The sequence below is a fragment of the Mizuhopecten yessoensis genome, unplaced genomic scaffold, assembly GCF_002113885.1.
Source record: "Mizuhopecten yessoensis strain PY_sf001 unplaced genomic scaffold, ASM211388v2 scaffold3717, whole genome shotgun sequence".
In the NCBI taxonomy this organism is placed as follows: domain Eukaryota; kingdom Metazoa; phylum Mollusca; class Bivalvia; order Pectinida; family Pectinidae; genus Mizuhopecten; species Mizuhopecten yessoensis.
The window spans coordinates 206349-230434 of NW_018405184.1; the positions used below are offsets into that span (position 1 = coordinate 206349).

General features: G+C 33.9%; 2 protein-coding genes across 4 annotated transcripts in view; both read right to left on the bottom strand.

Annotated features, from left to right (window-relative positions):
• Positions 1–1251: 1251 nt before the first annotated feature.
• LOC110447980 (WD repeat-containing protein 60-like) overlaps positions 1252–24086 on the bottom strand; it is a 30296-nt gene continuing 7461 nt past the window's right edge. The window contains exons 4-24 of one of the 3 annotated variants that reach the window (XM_021493985.1): positions 22740–22781; positions 22199–22249; positions 18410–18514; positions 17967–18242; positions 13413–13524; positions 12741–12841; positions 12079–12199; positions 11594–11670; positions 11066–11142; positions 10329–10404; positions 9966–10074; positions 9045–9117; positions 8520–8545; positions 7829–7893; positions 7165–7283; positions 5780–5934; positions 5321–5379; positions 4746–4791; positions 4085–4268; positions 3651–3714; positions 1252–3357 (exon numbers count right to left, since the gene is read on the bottom strand). In XM_021493985.1, the coding sequence (XP_021349660.1) occupies positions 3247–3357; positions 3651–3714; positions 4085–4268; positions 4746–4791; positions 5321–5379; positions 5780–5934; positions 7165–7283; positions 7829–7893; positions 8520–8545; positions 9045–9117; positions 9966–10074; positions 10329–10404; positions 11066–11142; positions 11594–11670; positions 12079–12199; positions 12741–12841; positions 13413–13524; positions 17967–18242; positions 18410–18505 (1947 nt within the window). In that variant the 5' untranslated portion in view covers positions 18506–18514; positions 22199–22249; positions 22740–22781 and the 3' untranslated portion in view covers positions 1252–3246. Of the gene's footprint in view, positions 3358–3650; positions 3715–4084; positions 4269–4709; positions 4792–5320; positions 5380–5779; positions 5935–7164; positions 7284–7828; positions 7894–8519; positions 8546–9044; positions 9118–9965; positions 10075–10328; positions 10405–11065; positions 11143–11593; positions 11671–12078; positions 12200–12740; positions 12842–13412; positions 13525–17966; positions 18243–18409; positions 18515–22198; positions 22250–22739; positions 22782–24086 lie in introns of those variants that run through there. The other 2 variants (XM_021493984.1, XM_021493983.1) reach the window with 2 other exon arrangements.
• LOC110447966 (DEAD-box ATP-dependent RNA helicase 42-like) overlaps positions 21645–24086 on the bottom strand; it is a 20768-nt gene continuing 18326 nt past the window's right edge. The window contains exons 13-15 of the mRNA XM_021493967.1: positions 22740–22781; positions 22199–22249; positions 21645–21656 (exon numbers count right to left, since the gene is read on the bottom strand). Of these exons, the coding sequence (XP_021349642.1) occupies positions 21645–21656; positions 22199–22249; positions 22740–22781 (105 nt within the window). The remainder of the gene's footprint in view (positions 21657–22198; positions 22250–22739; positions 22782–24086) is intronic.

Sequence of the window (24086 nt, forward strand, 5' to 3'; positions counted from 1 at the left end):
TAATGTTTTACTGAGGGATATTTATTTTTCCAGAAAAAGTGTTTCTGTTACCGTCGCATTTCAGTTTGCGGTATATTATATCACTTTTTCCCCAATGATACCCCCCCCACACAAATGTTCAGAGGAATCTAGATAAAGTCACTAGATGCCATCAATGTACTTGTTTCAGTAAATTGTTATCAGTTGGTGAATGTATCTTTTTCCCCGTCTGTCGTTTTATTGGTAGGCATATAGTGTTACCCTCGTCAGTCCCATTCTGTTTCAGTGTAATCACTATGATGCTTTCATTTCTTAAAAGAACTTTATGAAACTTCATACAAAGCTCAAGAATACCTGGAATGAGTTCGTATTTCAGGGTTCCAAGGTCACTGTCCTACCTATTTATAGAAATATTTAAACCAATTCTGTGAAATCACTAGCAACTCCATTTCTTTGCAGATTTCCATCAAACTTTATATAAAGGTCAAGTATGAGAAGAATACCCTAAATGAGTTTGTGTCAGGGTTCCAAGATCAGGCTCAGCTTTACCATTACTAGTTATAATAACTTGACTGACTTTAAATTTGCACAGCAACTAAGGGTCACTTCTCATTCTTTTTTTTTCTAGTTTTTTTTTATCTGTTTTTTTCTTGACATTATTGCATAACATATTATGTTTTCACTTTCAAAAATGAATCAATTTTAGCTTTAGTTGTTCAGTCACAGTTACACTCAATATGTTCAGAATCTGATAAATAGCCATCGGTAATAAATACAGATTACATTGCTGAAAGAAAAATGTTCAAAGAGGAATCGCTAACTTTCCCAGGGACACTTTTTTTTATAAACGTTTGCCAAGACAATAAAGACTGATTGTACAGTGTATATATATTATTTGTGTACAGTGTACATAATTAAGTGTGTTATTGTTGCATTTTGCTTTCTTACTCGATCACTATGGTATGTTGGTTGGTTGGTTGTATAGCGCTTATCAACAGCTAAGGTCATCTGAGGATGTCAATATAGTATGCCATTACACTATTATATTGATGACAGTGTTATAATGCTAATTGTATTTGTATTTATATGTTATTATATAGATTAATCAATATTTTAAGAAGATTTCTATACAAAGCATAAAAATGAAAATACTGGTATTGGTATAGAAGATTCACAAGTCTTTGGACTCTTTAATTCTGAGACTTAACATTATGTAACATTTCTACAAAAGAGTTGAAAAGATATGTGTAGCAAATAAAACAGAATCTAAAACAAAATTTTGATGGTTTATTTTTGAGACAAATTTCTTCACAGATCATCCATGTCATGACAACTTCTTGCATTCTACAACAATATATTACAGCTACAAATTGGAATAAAACAAAAGACTTAATTTGCTTTTAAACAAAAAGTGATTCTCCATAAATCTGAAAATGAAAACATTTTTTTCTCTCCATTTTTCCTCGTCATGTTTCTACTAAAAGTTGTAAATAACTCTACGAGTACTGCCACCACAGCAACACACAATTAAAATTGACACATCTAGTGATGACCAGATGATGAAAGCAAAGAAATCTGTGAGATGATTAAAAGAAAACAAAAATCATCAATTTTACACGCGCGTCTTGTCTCTTGTCTCACTGCGAAAACGACCAACAAGATCAATAAAGAATACATATCCACACATCTCTTGAGGTTTAACATTGTTTTTCAGGAGATTGACGTGTTAACACAGATCAAAGAGACTAAAACACAGACCTACTAGAAGTAGCAATTTGAAAATATATCTTGGAAAAATATATCATTGCTTTGTTACAATCGTACTCCCAACATTTACAGGGGCTTTGTGACCATTGAATAACTGAAGAGATTCTAGGTAGGTATCGACAGTTACGTTTGAAAATGTTAATATGTGAAATATACAAACATTTAACATCATCAACCTAATATTATATTATCAAAACAATAACAAGACAATTTGTCTTTAGCATTGACACAATATGTGTATTACAGTTTTTACACATACAATATATCACTAAAGAATTTTGTTCTCAAAGCAAAGGCTAGATGAATTAAATACATATCTGATTTCAAATATTATACAATGATATGACAACGATTAATAAATAATTTATCACAGATAACTCCTTTTGAACACTTGTTGACGCTGAATGGACGGAATATGACCAAATGCTTAGCATGGTGAAATCACTTCACCAACAATTACACAATACAACTGTATATGAATGAACATTTTCAGAGCACTAACATCGTTTTAATATTGTAGTCATATGATATGATTATTGGGTTCTTTTAATTCATGTTTACTACAGATTTGCACATTTGCTTTTCACAACACGGTATCAATCCGATACTGTATACATTTGATATTGACCCACAAACCTATCTTCCCTGGAAATACTACCAGCATGTAATAATGATTGCAATATTTTCGCAAGGAGAGCGCAAATAAAAAAGAAATTTAAGTACCACCTTTTGAAGGTGTAATGTTATACTGTATCATGAAACCTGTGGGACACAACATATCAGTTAAATTTTAATGGACAGGACATTAATTGTACATGAAAATTAGTACCATTATCTATTTCTAAACCTAAACACATTCCAAATGACTGATATATCATTATTAGTGAAATTTCCTGCGTTTGTATCTTGGGTAAACTGCATCAGATTCTATAGATATGAAATATGATCTCTTGGTAAATTTTATTAGTTTTTACATGTGTGTTGAAATTGAACGTTAATGAATTACATATTGTATATATGTATGTATTGTATCATTGATATGGATAAAGAGGCAGATATTTGCCTGCGTCCATCTTTTTTCCTATTAAATCCTATTAAATCTCAGAATGATTTTGCAGAAACATTGTATTATGTTTCGTATATATTTGTTCAAGCAGCAGTTGTAATAAAAAAATAAAATGTTTTGAAATTTCAGCACTATACAGTATTACAATAGAGAATTAGGAGATGGTTTGACTATTTCTAAATGATAAAACAATGATGAATTTGGAGGTTAAAGCGGTCTCCATTATACAATGCTCAACAGTTTAAAGCTACAAATTGATGACCTACACTGATGTTCTGAAGTTGTAGCATTTTAAACATGAATTCAAACTGATTTGCAAGAGTTCAGCAGACAAGAGTACAGTCTTCGACTATTGTTTTGAGTAATGTTGTAAAAATTTCATATCTGATGGTGAATTATAATCTTTGGCTCCAGTCTGTCATGTTTTAGTTTGTTCAAAAGCGGTTCAGGTAGCTTGGCAGGAAGTCGCTCTCCAGTGTCTGTTGCTCTCTGTATTGCTTTGCTATTGTGTGTATTTCCGTCTCTCCCGATTCGTGACTTACAAGCTGCATTAAATAAGAAAATGTTCATGTAATTAGTTCAGTAAGTCCATTTCTCTTGTGCAAGAACAATAAATAGTACAGTGAAAATTTACAAAATTAACTTTTGCAATCATGAACATATATATACTGGTACATGTTACTGAATGTTCCCCTCACTTTAAAAGTCTAACAACTTCACAATTATTTACCTAAAATTGATGATTAATACAGAATTGACATGAGTTTGAGACTGCTTCTGTTTCATAAATGCTTGTATGGATATACTTTCATTTAATGTTTGGTATTGTAGGGCTTACCATTTGTGGAAATCGTCCCTGTGTTGAGCTTTTGGTGTCGGAGGTGAATTGAAGGTGCATAACTCTGAAAACAAAATTGACAAGTTACATGTATTTTCATGTCATGATTTTGAAAGTAACTGATGCTATACATAAGGGATACAACAAATGGCAAAAGAAAGAACACTGATATTAGATGTAGATACAGAGGATCAGTGGTAACTGGACCCTCAAGTCGTATCACATTTCTTTTCTTTTTTCTTTCATTAAACCAATTTGGGTTCAATAATCTTTTAAATTGAAAAAGGATATGGGAATAGATTAAAAGTACAGTTTAAATGAATGGTATCAGAGTTAAATTTGTGTTACCGATAAAATCATAATAAAACAATTACAGATTCATACCACTGTCCCCGACACATTACACCTCTGACTGCTTTCTCCCGCAAACCTACCTGTCTTGTGTAGACAGTGTGTCTATCTTGACAGGCATGGCATCGCCCTCTAGGATGTCGAAGGTGTAGAGATGGGCATTGTCATCCAATACATAGAAGACACATGGCCGACTCCGCGACCATCGCACACAACGTAGTGTCTGTGTATTCCAGATCCTAGACGACCAGGACATTACGGGTGTATCTGTGAAGATGTATATAACAGTAATAAGATGTCATGCATAAATAAATAAAAAAAATTGTGCCAAACAGATGTTGATTAACCTATGACTTTGTTACATATAGCTATATTGTAACAGACTGACTGAATTTAAAAACAAGCTTATTGGATATCTGATAAAAATGCAAATTATTTTGGACTTATCATTGCTCCAATTGAGAACAGCTGATGTTACATCACAAAGTTTCTTGATATTCTTAAACCATTCAAAAAGAGTGAAATATTTTAAATTTCCACGACATTTACAGTTGAAGTTCTTTAGGGGATGTTTTTATTAAATTCTAAAAGATGGGTCATTGGAACATACAGAATGTCATGTGTCTAGTTTTCAGAAAACATTGTGATGATAATGACTTGTTGAGAGTTTTTCATACCTTGTTATTATTTTTGCTAAGAAACTGTGTCTTGAATAGCCTGTTTTAAACCATTATAAGTACTTACCTGTTTTCACATTATATAGATGAACAGATCCATCGTTACTGCTTGTCTGTGAACACAAAATTGAACAATCAGTATGATCTGGCTGAAACACGCATCATTATTCTGTTCCTTTACTGTATTACTGAAAGTGGAGAACTACTAAGTATACTAAACGTTGAAGATCAATGGGAATTCGGCCTGCTACTTTAACGTTTAAATTATGAGCTCTTGCCTAAAATTCAAAAATGCCCGTTTCCTTTGTCAAGTAATGAGTGCAAATGACCACTGAAAAACAACTCACTAAGCTACTACGCGCTGAGTCAGTAAAGTCCTGAACAGCTGACAGAAAGTTTTGAGACATTTTGCCAAATAACACTGTAATACTGCAGGCAGTCAGAGGGACGGGTTACATGTTTACCCGTGTCGCCACTTAGTGACTTGGAATTTAATTTACAACAAGAAACGGTTCAAAGTAACTTTTACATGAAAATGTGTTGGTTTATTTAAAGCTTTACAACTTACAAGCAATTTCAACAAATTGATAAAATAATGACAATCGAATCAATTGTATGTTTGGCACCTATGGATAAACTTACCAAGAAACAAGGATGTCCAAAGGGAGAGAAGTCCAGTGTTGTTATATCCATAGGAGCATCTTAAATAGAGGACAAAGATTTCCATTAAACTTTAAACTTCATTGTGGTAAGTTGTACTCGTATACGTGACTTATACATTACAGAAATTCTCAAAATATTCAGTTCAATTATATAGTTCCTGTTTCTGAACTCATTTACTGTCATAGATCATAAACCACAGTTGATATTGACACCTACAGGTTTTTAATCTTGAGAAACAAGGAACCTTTTGACTTAAATACACTGGTTTTCATTTTTGTTTCTGGATGAAGTAATTGCATGGTTCTAAACCTTCATTGTTACAGATCTTTGACCTTTAACCCATCCACCCACAAGACACATTATTGAACTCTTCCAATTCAAACGTTGGAATAGTTCATCAAGAAATTTCAGGGGTGAATGAGTCAATCTTATACTCACCACTGCCTGTTGAGTATGAGGAGGGGAAGGCACGATTACCAAACCTCAGGCCATGTAGTATGTAGCCAGAGTCTGTGCCCACGTAGTAATGGTTGGGATCGGTCGGTGCTAGCTGTACCTCAGTGGCCCGTAGGCTGTCTCCAACCCTCTTGTACCTGTAACAATATAGAGACAAAACTCTCGGCTGATAAGTTTAGGATATACATAAAACCTTGATATAATGTCCCACATTTCATTTGCCACCTCAATTACCGTCAACATATTTCAAGGTACATTTTTCTCTGTTTCGAAAGAATTCCTATAAAACTAGACTGACTTTCACCAAGGAAAATACATTATACATTCGGTCACCATACGACACAAACAACTAAATCAATTTAGTATGTTTCATACAAAGACTGTTCCTACTTTCGTGTGTGATCAATTTGTAATGGTAATCGTGTACATTTTTGATGTAGCAATTGCATGGATGTTGATATTGTCAAGGTGATTATAGCTATAGTTACAATATAACAGACATACCGCTGAACTTAGGTGATTATAGCCATAGTTACAAAATAACAGACATACCGCTGAACTTAGGTGATTATGGCCATAGTTACAATATAACAGACATACCGCTGAACTTTGGTGATTATAGCTATAGTTACAATATAACAGACATACCACTGAACATAGGTGATAATAGCCATAGTTACAATATAACAGACATACCGCTTAACTTAGGTGATTATAGCCATAGTTACAATATACCAGACATACAGCTGAACTTAGGTGATTATAGCCATAGTTACAATATAATAGACATACCGCTGAACTTAGTTGATTATAGCCATAGTTACAATATAACAGACATCCCGCTGAACTTAGGTGATTATAGCCATAGTTACAGTATAACAGACATACCGCTGAACTTAGGTGATTACAGCCATAGTTACAATATAACAGACATACCGCTGGACTTAGGTGATTATAGCCATAGTTACAATATAAAAGACATACCGCTGAACTCAGGTGATTATAGCCATAGTTACAATATAACAGAAATACCGCTGAACTTAGGTGATTATAGCCATAGTGACAATATAACAGACATACCGCTGAACTTAGGTGCTTATAGCCATAGTTACAATATAACAGACATACCCCTGAACTTAGGTGATTATAGCCATAGTTACAATATAATAGACATACCGCTGAACTTAGTTGATTATAGCCATAGTTACAATATAACAGACATACGGCTGAACTTAGGTGATTATAGCCATAGTTACAATATAACAGACATAAGCTGAACATAGGTGATAATAGCCATAGTTACAATATAACAGACATACCGCTGAACTTAGGTGATTATAGCCATAGTTACAATATAACAGACATACCTTGGAGGGTGTTGCAATGTTATAGCTGAACTTTTTATAAGTTTTATTTTCCCTCCTGGTGAGAGCCCCAGATCCGTCTCCGACCCAGCCATATCAGGGGAGGCAATCTCGGCTACAACCTGAAGGTTACAACAGTAAACAATGTCCATATATCATTATATAATCTCCAGTACAAATGAGTCGGTACAATGGTACTTAATGCGGACTTGTTTGTGAGACTGGTCTCCAAAATGGACAGTAAACAACATGCCAGGTATGGCATGCTTGTTTTCATGTTTATATTGCTGACCAAAATGTGTCTGTATGTGTACAAGTGTTCAGTAAAATCTCAACAAAATGCCATTCATTTCATATACAATGTTGCATACTGCTAACATATTTTCGAGGTCCTCTAGATCTCTCACTAATATTCTTAATAAAGATTCTTCTATGTCTTTTTCAATGTATGACAAATACCTTTCCTCTTTATGTTGCCAAATGATGGCAATATAAAGCGTTTTTTACTGTATGCTGATATATACATAGATTTCGAGGTTCTTTTAAAAGTCTATAATCAAGATTTCTCCTCCTCATCAAACAACAAAGGTTGCATATCTAACTTTACCAAACTGATATCTTAACAAAAGTGGCTATAGTATTATTATTGAATCTACTACTTCTTTACCCAGAAATTAAGAACACCCTGTTCCTCACACGATATCAACTGGAAGGACAGTCCCGAGCTTGTGTCTGAAACAGGGAATGACAGTGTTTTTGAATTTATTGGCTTATAACTTACTCAGTAGCATAATGCACCTTGGTGAGTTCTTTTATCCATAAATTATAATGTAAAAAATATATCTTTATCTTATGAATAAATTCTACAAAACTTTTCAAATGCTTGCTTAGAAATTAATTTATGGAGACATGTTACAATGAGTGAATTTATACCGGGAAATTTTCACTACAGTTTAATTTTCCCCTGTCGTAATGAGGGAATGAGGGTTAAATTTATTATCATAGCGAACATTAGTAAACAACATTATATACACATTAATTAAATGTGAAAGGCGAAATTAACACTGGGATAATATGGATTATTCTGGCGAAGGGCGAAAGTTTTAATGGGGGGAACTTTCCCGGTATACAGTAGTTTTGAGTAAGTTACTTCTAAACTGCTAACTTACAAGAATAGACCTTAGCCTTTGCATTCGTTCAATGTATTAATACATAGACATTTGAAGTATGCATTACATCATAAAAGACTTTCCCACCTCTGAGGCAATCAAATCTTTTAAATTTACATTCACCTAATACACATTATAGTTATTGGATTATGACACTAAAACCTGGTGAGACAGCATTCATCAACTTACCACCACTACCTCCTGAATCAGAGGTGCTGAAACAAATAATATACAATTATTATAACCTTTATCAGATATTGTGTACTTCACAAAAACAAATTTATTAAATGAAAATAACTTTTACTATGGAGGTAAAATTAATAAAAATATTTTCACTACATCATATAACTATATTAAATCTTTGTAACCTTTCTGATAGTTGGAATGTAAGATTCAAAGTACATTTATATATATGTTGTAATAAACAGTTAATTTTTCAGGTTTAAGAAAAATTCACTTCACACATTTTCCAGCAAGAACATACATATATACACTGTCCTACAATTACAACAGAAATAGTCGCATGTAAAAGTGGTCCATTGCCAGACAAAAGTTGTATGCAATCATAAACTGAAATACCTTACTACATGTGCCATGTATATATATACAACATCTGACTGTAATACATTTTATCATTCTGTGATCGATAGTGTTTTTAGAATTGTAATTGAGGGATATACATTGTCTGCCACACAGGGTTGAGGTTGAACTTACCTTAGGGTGTAGCTGGCCACTGGGTTGAGGGTGGTCACAGGACTGTGGTGATTGTCTGCATCCATCACTCCAGCTAAACAAAAATCAGTAACATATCAGAGACTGAATCAAATCTGATTGTCATCTTTGGTATTTTGTCACATAGTTTCCTTTGTATCATATACTGCTCCACAACATCAAAACTAATTGCAATCGTTCTAACAGCAGAACAAATACCATCGGATATGCTGTGTGATTTTTCTGAAAATGTTGACCTGGAAGATACACTGATATGGCACATGCCATGCAAATATGGGTTGATCTGGGATAAAGCATGTTGTCAGCCAGTTATTTGTTGATGTTGAAGAAACATTTTNTAAACGAAGCAGGAAACAGATGTGCTGGATATCATAGTGAACCATAGTGTGAGCTTGTGGTGTGGTCCGAGACAAGATTCACTGTGATTTTTAAAAATATCCTTTTATTTCTGCATAAAAGGGTATGGTAACTTTAATAGAAATATCATTGCTATGGTTTCATGGTAGAATATGCAACTTCTCGCCAAAAAACACCAAACGAGAATCAATGGTGATTTCTGTATTGTTTATTTACTTTTTGGTCATGTCCGTATTATTACTCAATTTGGTTCAAAGTCTGATAACCAGAAATGAAGCTTCTTGCCAATGGTTTACATGAAGACATTGCATTTGTATGCTATAAAACTGTGTCTAATGCATATTGCAACAAGTACTTATACAATATCCATAATAAGTACCAATAACAAATATCAACTGGAACCCATTGATACTCCAACATATTAGACCATAACAGTATGTAGGGTTTCTTATTGTTGACCCCAAATTATGCTATTTTAAAAGTAGATAACATATGAACTTAAAATTTAATTCATATGAATTGAATTAAGATAGACTTTGATCTTACCTGTGTTGAACGTCGGGTATCGGAGGATGTGTTCCTGGTTGTCGTAGGAAATGGAACGGTGCATGGAGGACTGTTCTCTTAGGTCCCACACACAAATAGAGCCATCGACCTGTTAGCAACATACAGTTCAACCAGTATACACTAAGTAGTGCACAGAATTACTAATTGTGAAATAAAAAAGATATTGTGGGGCCCGAAATTCATGGCTTCTCGCAAAACACCATTTCTTCGGAACATGAATTGGGGATTATGAACACCCACTCAAAGGGAGAATGACTTTATGTCAAACTTGTAATTACTTCTTTGATCAATGAATTCGCAATATACAATAACAAAGAGTAGTAACTGATCTTTTACACTGACCATGCCTGCAAATGCAAGTGACGTCTTGTTGGAACCAAAACAGCAACATGTTGGCTGGGACTCGCACGCCAAAATTCTGTGTTGAATAAAAGAAGATCAAGTTTAGCATTATGTCAATCATCAATCCTGTGGTCTGCTTCAGATTAAGTTTTGAATATTTTTCTTTTGAACATAATGATTTCAAGTTAAGAGAAACTATCATGTTTTTTTTCTTCAAATTTGTACTTAAGTCAAGGTATTACTATGTGTAAATTAAACAAGTTAAATTCATATATTGCATGTTATTTACATTTTCTATGCCTCAATTAATTTTAAGAGTAGAATGAGTATTCTAATCACAAACAGCTCCTTCCTTGTTATAAAGTTATGCTCCTCTGAGGGTAGAGCGGGTCGTCTTGTGTTCTAGCCACACACTACACCTTTCTTTCTTATCGAGGTTCAAATTGTACTTACCTCTGAGGGTAAGATGGGTCGTCTGTGTTCCAGACACACACTATGCCTCTCTTTGTGATAGAGTTACTTACCTTTGAGGGTAAGACGGATCGTATGTATTCCAGACACACACTATGCCTCTCTTTGTGATATAGTTACTTACCTTTGAGGGTAAGACGGATTGTCCGTGTTCCAGACACACACTATGCCTCTCTTTGTGATAGAGTTACTAACCTTTGAGGGTAGGACAGGTCGTCTGTGTTCCAGACACACACTATGCCTCTCTTTGTGATAGAGTTACTTACCTTTGAGGGTAGGACGGGTCGTCTGTGTTCCAGACACACACTATGCCTCTCTTTGTGATAGAACTGCCCTCATCCTCCTGTAAAAGTAAGCACTGAATTGCTACAGAACTCACCAAATGGTGATCAATTAAACATAATAATTATTAAATATTGAATATCCTTGCCCATATAACTAGACACATTAGAACCTCCCTAAATCTAAAATGAGATAATCTTTTTAAATCAGATAATTTTAATATGCCCAAGTGAAAATTCTTGCTTCAATAATCCATAGAAGATGTTGAATACTTGCATTTACTTTTAAAATGTAAGAGTACAAATTTGATCTCATTGACAAATATGCCTTGTAGATTTATATAGTTATCTATTGGGTATATATGTATGGTAGATTGATATGTATTTATTTATCAGATAAACATACAGAGGATTTATGTATTTATCTATTACATATCCATCTTGTAGATTTATACATTAACCTATCCGGAAGATACTATTACTCCTACATATACTACAGCAGAAACTGCCTACCTGTGCAGGCTTACTGTAGGCTGTGATCAACATGTTGGGTTGAGAGGGTGCAAACTGAGAGTACAGGACACAGCGACCTATAAAACAAACACAAGGAGGATGGTTTTTTGTTTCCTATTTACTAATAAATCATCAAGACATTATGACCGTTTGAAATACAGACACTGAGACACACTAGGTAATTTGACATATAACGCATTGATATATATACATGTACTACGTAATTTAACATACCGATATACCATGCATTTATATCATTTATGGCAGGGGGACACAATTTTTTGCTTTCCCCAATATTATTCATATTTCACAAGTTCTCTTAAGCCTGAGTGAAACATGATTAAACATGTTATAACATGTAGTTCTTCGATTCCAAATGTGAAAACCCCCCTATTATACAGCTTTATAGTATAATTCTATTGTACACTTTATATTATACAATAACAGTGCCTACTTTACATTTCAACAACAATCATGAAGCTTACCTTTTAGGATAGGTAATGGTGCTAGCTGTGTGTAACCTGCGCTCACACCCAAGTTGGATTTGTTTTCATTCATATCGGTTTTCGTCATGTCTTTATCTTCATCAAGTAAAATGGAGATCACCTGTATGGAATAACACAGTTACATACCGAAATGTATTACTCAGAGGGCTACCCATACACACTTCTACAATACAAGATCATACACATTTCATAACAAAGGCAAAAAACTCTATAGGCTCAAAGCTCTTAGATAAAACAAACTTTTGAATGTGAACAGTGTCATCATTGTATCCCTTTAGCAGGTTTGCTAAGAATACATTAATTCTGTAACATTAATCACTCTAATGCTCTTTGTTTCTGAAGCTGAATTTATACCAGGACATAGACCAGTGAGAAAATCTCTGAAAGAGATTTTTTTAAACTAGGTGCTCTTAAGACAACCAGAGAGGAAATGAAAAAGTTGTCCTCATTATATGGCTTTGTACTTTACAAAAGTTTTTAGCAACAATATATGTAGGTAACTGGATGTTGAACAAGAATGGAATACATGAACTTTTTTTCAGAAGCCAGTAAGATGACTTATGAGCCATCTACTAATTAATGGATATTTCTGGTTGCCCCGGAGACAAAACTAGAAACTACTCTGGTTCTGAGAACGTTACCTGTCCTGCTTTCTGTACAAATTTACTGAGGCGACTCAAGTCCAGCTGTTTGTTTACATAAGACTTTTCCTCTTCCTCTAGATCTTTAGCTCCATCTCCTCCTACAGCATAGAAGTAACTTTGTATGTCAAAGTCCTTTTATAAACACAACTGTCAGTACAATGCCATCAATAACAAAACTCTTTCCAGTTGCAATTAGAGAATTTTCTAATTATTGCTACATATATATAATTATCAATTTCAAATATATATATTAGATTCACAACTATTTAACTAACTCTGATAAATATAACCTCTGACTCATACCATTAACGCTGTCTGTAAAGAGAATTAAAGTTGACGGTTGAAAGTTGAACAAGAAAATTGTTGATGATGAAGCAATATTCAAAAGAATTTCTTTCAAAGCAAAAAAAAAAATTCACAGATCTGAAACATATTTCTCTCTTAATTTTAATGAATTCTATTTGTTTAATGAATGTATCATTAGCAGGTCTGATGGTAAATGATTGCAATCAAGCAGATATTCCTGAACTATGAGTTACCTGCCCTTGGTGTATCTATTACAGACTTCTGTCCTTTTATTTTTGGTGCCAAGCTGCTGTCTAGTCTCATAATGTATTTATAAATAAACTCTTTAAGCGTTATATATAAAGTACCAACAAACACACATACTTCCACAGCCGATAGAGTCGTCAGGTGGATGTTGTGTCCATTTCTGGCGCATGTCAATCTCATCGGTCTGTACTTCTCTGTCGATATCATCGTCATTGGTCTGGACATATGCCTGTTTGGAAAGCGAGGTACTAAAAACTTTAGCCCCTAAACATTTACATTACAAAGGCTTTTATCTGGTAACAGTGATTCCTCATGGCTTTATCATACAGAGAAAAACAATGAGAAATCAGTGTTTGTTCCTGTTTCATGACAGTTATAGTTCCACCCTCCTATTGCCAACCTTTTTTTGTATTAAACAGATTTTTTCACTATATGTTACCCTGTTCAGTTTGTACAGCCAACCTCTGCCCCATCACCATCAGCTTTGCATTTTATGGTGTTATTGATGTATTCAGATAATTAGCCATGACACAATACAATGCACCATACTCCAGGCTATTTGTCACTACCCTGGTCACAGCTGGCGTACGTACCTGAAGCTTATCTTATTATCACATACAGTTTGCACGTTTACACTAAAATCTTATGTTCCCAGGCCCCATAATAAAACCTCAAATTCAGGTTTCCGCAGGTAGTCAAGAATTATCAAACAATTAATCTACCGGTATATCCTGAAACTGTCTTTCTGATTGGAGTGGTATACAATTCTCTTAAATATGACTTCTTTCACTTTAATCAATCTGATTAAAATCAGATTTTCGCATCCCTCCTTAGTACCGATATGTCCATGCGACATATCTGTAAACAGGAGTGATGCAAAGATCTTGTCTAAATAAGATTGCACTTTTATTATCTTTATTCCAATTACAGTTTCTAATAATTTAAAGAAATGTTAATAACATTATTATTGGTAAAAGTTGTTTAATGAATGTGTTCTTCTTTTATCAATAGCAAAATATACTCAAGGTATAAAAGTTTGCAATTTATCAAGGTATAGAAAAAACATAAAATATACACCGTTGGTTATAAATAATTAACTTTGTTGATTAATAAACATGTATATATAGAATGTGAAATTGACAAGAACATTTGTAGTTGTGAGTTAAATGAAGAAAGAGAAATGTGATCATTTTGATATATACAGGTGATAGAGTATCACAATACCTAGTGGAACCTTTACTTCGATGATTTTTTTTTTCTCTTAAAACATTTTACAAATATGAAAACAAGAGTCCCAAAGGGCCTGTATCGCTTAACTGTTTTTATCTTTTATCTTAACAATCCAAGAAATTGTGAAATTATTTCTAAAAATTGAAGGCTATGGTGGCCATCTTTGACTTTTTACTGTAACACTTGGTTGTGGTTGAAAATTTCTCAGCAAATCAGAGGTCAAGGCAACCATCTTAGAATTTAAAAAAATAAAACATCACAGTATATTTAAGACTATAACAGGATTATATTCCCAATTTCTCAGCCAAGCGCAGAGACCGAATTTATCATCTTTGATTTTGAACCGATTCAAAGTTAACCAGGAAGATCATCATTTGTATTTATTTTTGAAAAAGAAAAATAGCCAGCCAAAAAAGTTAACAAAAGCTAAGAGCCTTAGCTGGAAATATTACAACACTTGGTCAAGGCCATAAAACAATCTTCTGTCCTTATGAAGTTTTGTTGAAGTTAGCCTCAGAAAATGAAATAAACACTAAAATGTCACCCTCTTACTATGAGGGGCTAAGCACTTCATCATTAGTCGTATATGACTCGGCCCTTGACCCAGGGATGCTGCATACCGAATTTAATCAGAATATCAGAACAAGTAGCCATTTAAAAGACAAGAGATCCCAGAAGGATCTTGGCGCCCACCAATGTACCATCTTCATTAGTTCTACATCAGTTTGATATTTTCTCTTCTTTTCCCTTATCTGTTTGATCGAGTCATGTTAACAGTAAATGCACCTGGAGGTAATTTTTGATATAAACCTCATACTGATGTGTATAAAAGACAACCTTCAATATGAGTTCGTAGTTTCAGCAAACTCCAAGATGGCCACCATTTTGTATATCCGATCAGACTTCAAAGTAAACATGCACAACTACAGACCAAGGGGAACCTTCACATGAAGTTTAAAAGATATCCCTCAGGCACTTTCTGAGAAATATTGCTAACAAGAATTGTTTAAGGACGGACAGAATGACGGACCGACGATGGACCACGGACGACAGGCGATTTGAATAGTTGACAAAAAGTTGACAACCAACAAATTAAGGACACTGTATCACTGTTCATAGGTAATTCAACTGGCCTTGGGTAGGTGAGCTTAAACATATTTGTTTTCTAATGACTGTTCTCCTTTAGTGACAAAACGTAAAATAATTTCACAATATCACTGACAAACATAGTCACCTCCAATGAAGTAAGGGAAAGCAGCTATATAGGTACAAGACAATGATATATCATAAAGTTAATAAAATGTACCCTGTACAAATATCCAAAATAACCAGGTGAATACCTTCATTCAAAATTATAGTAAAACGCACATACGTACAATAATGAAAATTATACAATTGTATCATGAAAAACCTAGTTATGAAATGCCTGCCTCTTTATTTCAAATTGGCAGATATGTCAATTCACTTCATGTGCTTTTCATACTATGATGATACTGCATTGAATATTTAAAAGTTTGTGAATAGAGATTGTCTACGCTTACCATCTATAGGTTATCAAGGCCAGACTTACAGTCCTCCTCGAATCTCTCTATGTTATCAAGGAGAGATTGTCTTCACTAAACATCTCTATGTTATCAAGTAGAGATTAAATCACTAACCAAATGCATCTCAATGTTATCAAGTAGAGATTAAATCACTAACCATCTCTATGTTATGAAGTAGAGATTGTCTTCACAAAACATCTCTATGTTATCAAGGAGAGATTGTCTTCACTAAACATCTCTATGTTATCAAGTAGAGATTAAATCACTAACCAAATGCATCTCTATGTTATCAAGTAGAGATTAAATCACTAACCATCTCTATGTTATCAAAGAGAGATTGTCTTCACTAAACATCTCTATGTTATCAAGGAGAGAATGTCTTCACTAAACATCTCTATGTTATCAAGGAAAGATTGTCTTCACTAAACATCTCTATGTTATCAAGGAGAGAATGTCTTCACTAAACATCTCTATGTTATCAAGGAAAGATTGTCTTCACTAAACATCTCTATGTTATCAAGGAGAGATTGTCTTCACTAAACATCTCTATGCTATCAAGTAGAGATTAAACCACTAACCATCTCTATGTTATCAAGTAGAGATTGTCTTCACAAAACATCTCTATGTTATCAAGGAGAGATTGTCTTCTCTAAACATCTCTATGTTATCAAGGAGAGATTGTCTTCACTAAACATCTCTATGCTATCAAGTAGAGATTAAACCACTAACCATCTCTATGTTATCAAGTAGAGATCAAATCACTAACCATCTCTATGTTATCAAGTAGAGATTGTCTTCACTAAACATCTCTATGTTATCAAGGAGAGAATGTCTTCACTAAACATCTCTATGTTATCAAGGAGAGAATGTCTTCACTAAACATCTCTATGTTATCAAGGAGAGAATGTCTTCACTAAACATCTCTATGTTATCAAGGAGGGAATGCCTTCACTAAACATCTCTGTGTTCTCAAGTAGAGATTAAATCACTAACCAAATGCATCTCAATGTTATCAAGTAGAGATTAAATCACTAACCAAATGCATCTCAATGTTATCAAGTAGAGATTAAATCACTAACCAAATGCATCTCAATGTTATCAAGTAGAGATTAAATCACTAACCAAATGCATCTCAATGTTATCAAGTAGAGATTAAATCACTAACCATCTCTATGTTATGAAGTAGAGATTGTCTTCACTAAACATCTCTATGTTATCAAGGAAAGATTGTCTTCACTAAACATCTCTATGTTATCAAGGAGAGAATGTCTTCACTAAACATCTCTATGTTATCAAGGAGAGATTGTCTTCACTAAACATCTCTATGCTATCAAGTAGAGATTAAAACACTAACCATCTCTATGTTATCAAGTAGAGATTAAATCACTAACCATCTCTATGTTATGAAGTAGAGATTGTCTTCACAAAACATCTCTATGTTATCAAGGAGAGATTGTCTTCACTAAACATCTCTATGCTATCAAGTAGAGATTAAACCACTAACCATCTCTATGTTATCAAGTAGAGATTGTCTTCACAAAACATCTCTATGTTATCAAAGAGAGATTGTCTTCCTTGAATTTCTATATGTTATCTAGGAGAGACTGTCTTCCTTTATACTCTCTATATTATCAAGGAGAGCTTTTCTACATTAAATCTCTCTATTTCATTTCCTTCCTTGAATCAATCAGTGTTATCAAGAAGAGATTGTCTTCCTTGAATCAATCAGTGTTATAAAGAAGAGATTGTCTTCCTTGAATCTCTCAGTGTTATCAAGAATGTTAGCAGAGTCTTTTCTTTGTTATCAGGAAGACAGTCTGCATTAAACATTTCTCCTATAAATATGTTGCCATTATTTTCTACGTAATGTCAGAACTTATGTTACCTAAATCTTTACCTGAGTGGTATCCGTACGTCCAAAACTCCTGATGTAGAGGTCATACTCTTTGACTGGCGGCATGTCAAACAGGTCATACTCAGAAGTGTCCAGTTCAATCATCTGTAACAGATCCTGGGCGCGCTTCCCGATCAATGAACCTGCGTGACTGACCATCGCGCGCTTCTTTGCCCCCATAAAATTAATGAGCGTCTTTGACCTGGAAACTTTGGGCTGGTCATCATCGCTGTCATCTCTATCGTCTCGTCTATTGTCATACCGGTCATCTTCTCTTCGCTGTCATTTAACAATCAAATTCAAACTTTCTGATTTTTATTTTTTAATTATAGCACATTAATTTGAATGGATCGACGAAATGTTTTATCATAACATATGACTGTTGATTTTGTTAAAAATAAATAAACACAAACATGTTAAGTTTTAATTAATAATTAAACACTTACATCCTCATATCGGTTTCTCTGACGACCACTGGTAGCTCTCGATTCTTGCAATAGGCGTTCATTTTCTTTGTCAAGTGCACTCAATAAATCATTCATTTCATCGTCCTGTACAGAATAAAACATTCATTTCATCGTCCTGTACAGAATAAATCATTCATTTCCCCTTGGCTGTTGTGAAGATATTAAAAAAAAATAAAAAAAAATGCATCTGGTACAGTAAAATTGGTATAAAATGAAACTTTTTTTTTTTATAAAATAAATGAACACATCTGTGCATGAAAAACTTCCCTATGCAAACACAAAACATAATAACCTGCTCACCATTAACAACTTGGAACAATTAAAAGAATCGCAGAACCTTCTAAAATTCTCTCTTTCACAAAAAAGACTATTTTTTTTCAAAATATTTCTTTTTCTTTCTTGTAAGTGGGTAAATAAAGGTGAAGGGGTAAGACAGCTAGATAAGTAAATAACATAAAGAGGAACTTATAAAGGATAAAGCTGCTAGTAGACTGAAAACAGAACTGTAATCATTAGGCAACACTTTTTTGATTACGTGTTGGTAAAGAGCCCATTACTTTAACTTCATATTTAAGCAATACATCTACTGTCTATTGTTAAACTTACGCCCAGCCAAATATTTGTCCTTCACCGGTAAATTTCATATTTGCTCAGTTTAAATTTTGCCCTTCACCTATAATTACTATAAAGGGTAAACTGCTTCAAATATTCAATGTCATGAAAAATTTGCCCTTATCATTAAGGAAAAAACAGGTGATAAAAATTTAACTACAGCAAACATTTCCCGGTATATAGTATATATTTACCTACAAAATTTTCTGTTTTTCCTACAATTTATTCTGTCAAATGAGATACAGTATTTNAATTTGACCTTGACCTTTGAACCTTATGACCTTTACCTTTGACCTTGACTTTTACCTCAATGTGTATTTTTGTGAACTGAACATCTTGACCAAGTTTCATGTACATCGGTCAATTATTACCAAAGTTATCAGCCAGGAACAAAATTTGTGGACGGACAGACAGACAGACAGACAGACAGAGTGATTACTATAGGGCACCCGTATCTCTGATACGGGGCCCTAATAATATATTTTGTTACATCATTTTATATCCCAACATATTTGTAATCCTGAAAGCTGGCTTTATGTAGAGAAATGTCTGCTTCCGCTTTATATTTTAACAGGAAGTCATGATAAAACATTTTGAAAAATACGTTCTGTATGTACACAAACAAACCATGCCATATAGAGACCAAGATACTCAAAATGCAACACCAATGACAGATGGCACCAAGTACCTCATGTATACCATGCTTACATCTAGCAACCACAACAAACATGCGGCAGTGCTTTTATAACCATTATCATAGAATGCCAGCATTTCGATCATTTTCCTATTACCAAAATGTCATGGTTTTATAGAAATTAACACGAAATACATATTTTTTCAGTGGATACAAAATTAAGTAAAATAAGCATGTTGCAGTGTTACAAAGCAACTCCTGATATCTAAGGTAATACCTTGTCTTGTAGTGCTACAATACCTGTCCCCAACCATGACACATTGTCTAGTCATGATAAAAGTCTTCATTCAAGTAAGTTATTATATTTCATAATAAGAAATATTGAAATATTTCATCCTTTGACCTTTGGCAGTGACCTTGTCTTTGAGTTACACATCTTCAAGAGTTACTAAATACAATGTAACATCTTGTTGCATCTATATATGAAATTTCAGAACACAGTGTACAATGTTCAGTCACATAAGAGTGATTGCCTAAACAAGCACTAGAACGTCTTGACATTTGACTCTCTTCTTGTGACCTTGACTTTGAGGGTGCAGACCTTAACGCGATACAGGACGCACTGCTAAGTCATGGTGCAGCAGTATTTTTATATTCAGTCATTCTGAGGACAACACCAGCACAAGACACAGTGGATGTACGAACAGACCAACTGAGGAATATAGTACAATCATTTACTTTCCCTGGTTTCTTGGGTACTAATACATTCATATAATAAACGAAAATGCATTATAAGTGAAAGAAATATGTCTCAAACTTATTAAGATAGATCACTTAAAAACTTGAAGAGTAGGCATGATGTGTCACAAAGAAATCAAAGAAAGTGACAAACTTAGATTGAAGATACTTTTGATTTTAAGGAGGTATGGAGGGTGTAACAGATCTATAGTGTGTGTTTCAGGGAGGGTCGGAGGAGGGGGAGCAGGGGGCAAGGGGTGAAGGGGCAAGGGCACTTCAGCAAAGGAAATGAAAGCCTAGTCCTGAAATCTGCTATGTTGATGACAAATTCTGCATTTACCAAAAATCATCTGGCATCCTTTTTAAACCATGAAAGTACATAGCCGAAATAAATCACGTGAAGTCTTATTGCGACACTATGGAGGGATTCAGATTAAAATCATAAGTTTGTTTGAGTGTATTGTCTCAAAGCTTAAAGCGTGTGGTGAAATAAAACATTTCAATTCAAATAAAATTTTACATAGATTTAAAGTGACAAAAAAACTGGACACATCAAATAAACTGCATAAATATTGAGCATTTTAAAATAAGTATTTTTGACTGAAAATTTTAATAGACATGATGACAGTGATTGCACACTGCAGACTTTGCGACAAACGGACACAATCTATATATAGCACGCCTCAGTTTAGTCATATTTACAGAGTAGTCCAAAACAGTTCCAGGCTGAGAGCTCCGGTGAATGGACTCCTGTGCAAATTGCAAATCAATCAACTTTTCACAATCTTGTCTCAAATGGATTATGATGTACAAATGTATCTTGCTGTACCCGTGCCATGTTTTGGGTGTGGTCACCTGCTGTTTCACATTTACGACGAATGGTCAAATATTTTATTTATCAGTACTAATACCTTTGAATCTTGACCTGCTCAAATAGCATGTCCTAGGATCATTTTGGGTATTCATTTATTTATTTGTTTTTTGTGAATGCTATGTCAATCTGCTTAAAGTAAACATAAGATTGTGTATAGCTCATGATGGTTTTATATATTGATAGACTATAGGTTTTTATATTATGACCTTCGTTTGATCTTAACTTAAGCTGGCTATGTAGCTAATTAGTATTGAATTGAAGGATGTAAAGGAGCAATATAAATTTTAAAAAGTATTGATTTTGTACTGTTAATTTTAGAAGACAAAATCAAAAAGTTAAGCACTATCTACTTCTATCTACATGTTGAACTAATTCAAAAAAGAAAAGCATAAATCATAAAGTGATTAGATAACTAAGTTTTAACACAGGTTTCTCCATAACATGGACATTTTATCTCTGCTGAGAGATTTCTGGCATGCATGTTTCACCACACAGAAAAGTGTTAATTTAAATATCTTCTAAATTCATCTTAACGACGAAAGTCATTTTAAGGTAACAAGGGAATCTGAATAGAGTACGTTTGACATACCAAACTCCCACCGTCACAATCACTAATGACTAGAATAGTTTGAATGAACCAACAGTTAGAGGCTAAAGAATTTAAACTAAAGGGCTTTTGCAAAACTAGTGCTTCTAAGTTCTACATATTTTTTACTCTGAAACAAAGTTTACTTTCCAAACGCAAAAATGGATTCTCAAAGGGGAAGAATAGAATGCTTTCAATGGATTAATGAATTTGAAAGGTGTACGGAGGTGTAAAGAAGGCGTTTTGAAGTACAATCTCGGCAAAGAGGTATGACAGAAACTCTACAATTGATGCCTACACACATGTATTACACATGCATCTCACCTGGAAGTTTCTAGGTGACCTCTGTTTGGAGGTTTTTACTGTAAAGGAAGGCTAGGAAAGACAAGGAAGAAATGTTATAAAATGTTCTTGATTCAAAATATTTTCAGAAGCAAATATCAAAATAAACTGTGCATAGTAATGTAGTATTCTAGCTATTTCCTTACTTTAAGATAGTTTGTAGTTGGTCGACAAAATATGGTAGCTTATTACATGTACATGTATAGTGTTTTTTGAGGGTTTTTTAATGAAAAAGTTGTTTTAGGAAAATAATTTCGAAATCATTTTTTAATCAATTTTTTGTTTGTAATTTTAATCCCTAATGTAATAGTGGTGCATATTCGGATGAAGTACAAGGTTCATTAGTAATAAAACAATTTCACATTATGTACATTGACTTTTTTTATGAAGATTAATCATAAAATGTACAAACCTATTAATTTTCAAGAAATAACATAATCATATATTTTATAACCATAAATGTAAGAAATTTTGAGTCTGTAACAAAGTTCCTTTCTATTAGAGCATTTGATGGGATTCTTACCTTAGGTTCTTCCTCTTCATCCTCAAAATCTTCTTCATAATCCTAAAAAACAGTGTGATCATTACCAATCTCATGGGTAAGTCGATAGCTCGGCTCAAATGTGGGATATTTTCAAAAATATAAAAATTCAAAATTAAAATTACATGTATAGGTTTTCAAAACCATTATAAAAGACAATTAGAACTGTCACCAGAATGTCATACTTATGCGCCCCAAGCCTGCGCCAAGAATTGTAGGAATATTTAGGAACAAAAGGGCATGACTCCATAAATATAGGAGATAATTTTAATTCAAATACTTTATTTTGTAGTGTGAACAATCAACGAAGGGGCATAACTCCCTGATAAGTGGTGGTAACACCAATTTAAATACTTTATTGATATCCCCTTGATGTAAGGGTTCTGTGTACTAAGTGTCATTCAAATAGATGCAGAACTTTGGAAGGATTTGTGCAAAAACTGATTTCAAAATAAGGGGCATAACTCCCATATAAACTGCTGGGTCAAAATGACAATCACAGGTGAACGACTTCAGAGTGTGTTGACTGTTTTATGAAAGGATACTTTGGCTAAAAACTGTAGGAGTTGTGGAGACAATATTTTGTTGGCTAACCTATATATATAGCTAGCTTGCAATATTCAATTATGAAAGTTTAAAAAAAATTGCACGCAGACTTGTAAAGCTATTTAGTTGAATATGTTTCAACTGTGCCCAAAAACCAGTTTAGATAAGAGTTTCCATCATTATAAGTATGTTCCCTTGTAAATTTAATCTTTATGAACTTTCAGAAATGTTGGTTCAGTGATGAGCATTTTACACAGAATTTACAATAAATAGAACACTGACAGGTCAGTAAGGGCCCCGTCTTGTGGCAATATATCCCCCATAATCATCAAGAAGCAATCTGCCTATATAGCTGAGCTTGACGTTTGACATTTGGACTTCAAAAAGAATCGCAAGTTCATTTTACATGTACTATGATGTGAGTCTTGTTTCCTTCCACCTCCATATTTGCCGGTGCAATACTCATTTGTTAGCTTTGATTTGTTTTATTTCACCTTATATACCTCCTCCATCAAGAGCCAGGGTCAAAGTCATAGATCCACATTGTCTTTGACCATTGGACCCAAATGACCTTGACCATTAACCCAGTGACCCTGAACTTTGGTCAGTTGACTTATTCTTTAATTCTGACCAACTTTGCTTCTTGATATCATAACAAAATGTTCATCAGTGAAAAATACAAAACTTGACCTTGACCCTTTGGACCCGTAACCTGGACCTAAGGTCAGTTGACTCTGTGTTAAGTTGTGTTGGCTCTGTGGTATGATTTGACCTTTTGTGTTG